General features: G+C 37.5%; 1 protein-coding gene across 1 annotated transcript; it reads left to right on the top strand.

Annotated features, from left to right (window-relative positions):
- The first annotated feature begins 1,811 nt into the window (after positions 1-1,811).
- LOC141655730 (uncharacterized) lies at positions 1,812-2,306 on the top strand. The gene has a single exon (XM_074462794.1). It carries the CDS (start codon positions 1,812-1,814, stop codon positions 2,304-2,306), a length of 495 nt encoding a protein of 164 aa, XP_074318895.1.
- Positions 2,307-2,528: the final 222 nt, after the last annotated feature.

Genomic DNA, 2,528 nt, shown 5'->3' with positions numbered 1-2,528 from the left:
AATGGAACTTGGCGACCTGTGTAGTCAATTGCCTTTTTCTTCTTAACTTTCTGCTGCTACCTTCTCCCTGATCATCCCTCCTCCGTTTATACATACCAATACCACTTACAATTAGTACAGCAGCAACAATCATCACCATTAGTGTGATAAAGAAATGACCGTTTGATGATATCTTAGTTGTTGCATCTCCCGCAACCGATAGAAGAAAAATCATGCCAAACATGAGCCATCCCAACATCTTCTCTTTTTTTTTCTTTCTCTGCAACCAAAAAAAATTGTTATGGAAAGTGAAGGCAAATATTAACAATTGACATCGTGGAAATTGCAACAATGTGGAAGCTCATAGGGGTTGTCAGTCATAATAGAACTCACAAAGGGTACTGCTTCAAAATCATACATATACACGCATTCTTAATTGGAGACAATTATCACAAAAGTGAATATCATGTTTGCAGTATTCAGTAGCAGTACGAGACATTAGCAAAATATAAGGAAACAACTAGAGCAACTTGTCCAACTATTAAACTCTCTATTATGCATGAAATGTTGATCCTCTAGATACCAACATATGACTCCAAAACATGTCTTATAACAGTGCAGCAAAACAATACAAAAATCTTTCCTAATCAAACTTTATATCAAAATTCAAAACCGAACAACTTCTGCAAAATTCGACCTAAACTAAATACCACAATGCCAAAACACTTAAGTTCAAGTATTATACAAACTAGAGATCCTTTAACATAATTTATATACAGGAATTCACAGGTACAAATTCTTTGAAATTCTCACATTAAGCGACATAGCCATTTTAAAAGTGCTGAAACACAAACAAGCAAGCTTTATGACATGATGAGAAATTAGCACACAGTCCAAAATTAACACACAGTCCAATCGCTGCACTTGGTCGAACAACATTCTCTAAATTTCGCTATTAAGTTCATTTAATTCACAGGATTTAGCTATCAATACCGTCAATCGTGTGTGTAAAACGTCAACTCCTTTAGTTAATTAGTTGTATGTCATTCTAAGAAAATCAAGACACAGTTTCCATATCCAGATTTTAACATTTTGATTTGATCATTCCTTTCTATTACAAAAATCAAATATAGAGCAGATAGCAAAGTTAGATAATGCAAAGCTTAAACCACACTCAAAATTCGGCAAAACAAAGTATTCGGCTTCAGAGAGTAACTAAGTGACAAACAAACAAAGCATGAATCAAGCGGTAGTACTGTATCGAGTTTGAACTTTGAACAAACAATCATTTTCACAAACACAAAGCTTGTGAAAGTATATGGAAATTATCTCGAGATATTCCACCATATCATAATCGTATATCTTGTGAATATGTTTTGATCTCGTAATTATTTCTTTCCGTCTTGTTAAGATATGTTGAGATGTATATATATCGTATTGTAATAGTTTGAGTTATTCATTGAATAAGAATTCCTCTTCACCATCTTGCTTCTCAATTTCTTTATGGTATCTTGAGCTAGGTTTCACAAAAAAAAAAAAAAAAAACAAACAAACAAACAAACAAAGACATAATGACGAAAGGAGATGAAGACAAGAAAATCAAAAACATACCATCAAATCACCCACTCTGCATTCATCCATCTGATAAACCTAATTGATCTCTCACACAAATCATCTTCGATGGCGATAATTATGATTTGTGGGATGCGGCGGTCAGAAACAGTTTAAAAGCAAAGAACAAATTAACTTTCGTCGAAGCAAAAATCAAAAGACCGTCTGATGCCGGAGGAGAAGAGAGCGTTGAGGGAGCAGCATGGAAGCAGTGCAATGCGATGGTGAAGGCATGGTTGCGGAATGTAATCAACCCAAAATTACACCTTAGCATTGCGTTTGAATCATCGACCGTTTCAGAAATATGGGAAGAACTGAAAGATCAATATTCTGTCGGAAACGCACCAAGAGTGCATCAATTGAAGGAAGATTTGGCGGAATGTAAGCAAGGGCGCTTATCAGTGGTCGAATACTACACAAAACTCAAGACAATTTGGGATGAACTTGCAAATTATAGCAAGGTCCCGTCTTGTACTTGTGGGGCGGCCGCGGTGATAGCAAAAGAAAGGGAAAAAGAAAAGCTCCATCAATTTTTGATGGGTCTCGACAGAACTGTGTATGGACAGGTTCGTACAAATTTATTGATGGAGTACCCCATCACTACTTTACCTCGTGCATATGCTGTGATCTTGCGCGAGGAAAGACATTCGAAAATGGAAAAGATTAAGGAGGAGAACAATGAGGCAGCCATGGCCGCGAGGTCCTACAACACATGAAGAGGAAAGAGACAATATTCAAAGCAAGTTGGAGAAGAGGAAACAGAACCGGTTCCATGTGGCCGCTGTGGAAAATATTACCACACGGAAAAGAATTGTTATGGCAAACACGGGTATGAAACCGTGAAAGCCAGAGAAAGAGCAAGGGGCTGAGGACGTGGTCGTGGTAGCTATGGCCTTGGACGAGGACGTGGGATGTCATAGGGGCGTGAACATCAAGCA

Source organism: Silene latifolia, chromosome 5 (genome assembly GCF_048544455.1).
Source record: "Silene latifolia isolate original U9 population chromosome 5, ASM4854445v1, whole genome shotgun sequence".
NCBI classification, from domain to species: Eukaryota; Viridiplantae; Streptophyta; class Magnoliopsida; order Caryophyllales; family Caryophyllaceae; genus Silene; species Silene latifolia.
This window is presented reverse-complemented; position numbering and strand designations above follow the sequence as displayed.

Excerpts from the sequence above, each read along its gene's own strand:
- LOC141655730 (XM_074462794.1), top strand. The coding sequence starts at position 1,812 with ATGGTGAAGGCATGGTTGCGGAATGTAATCAACCCAAAATTACACCTT.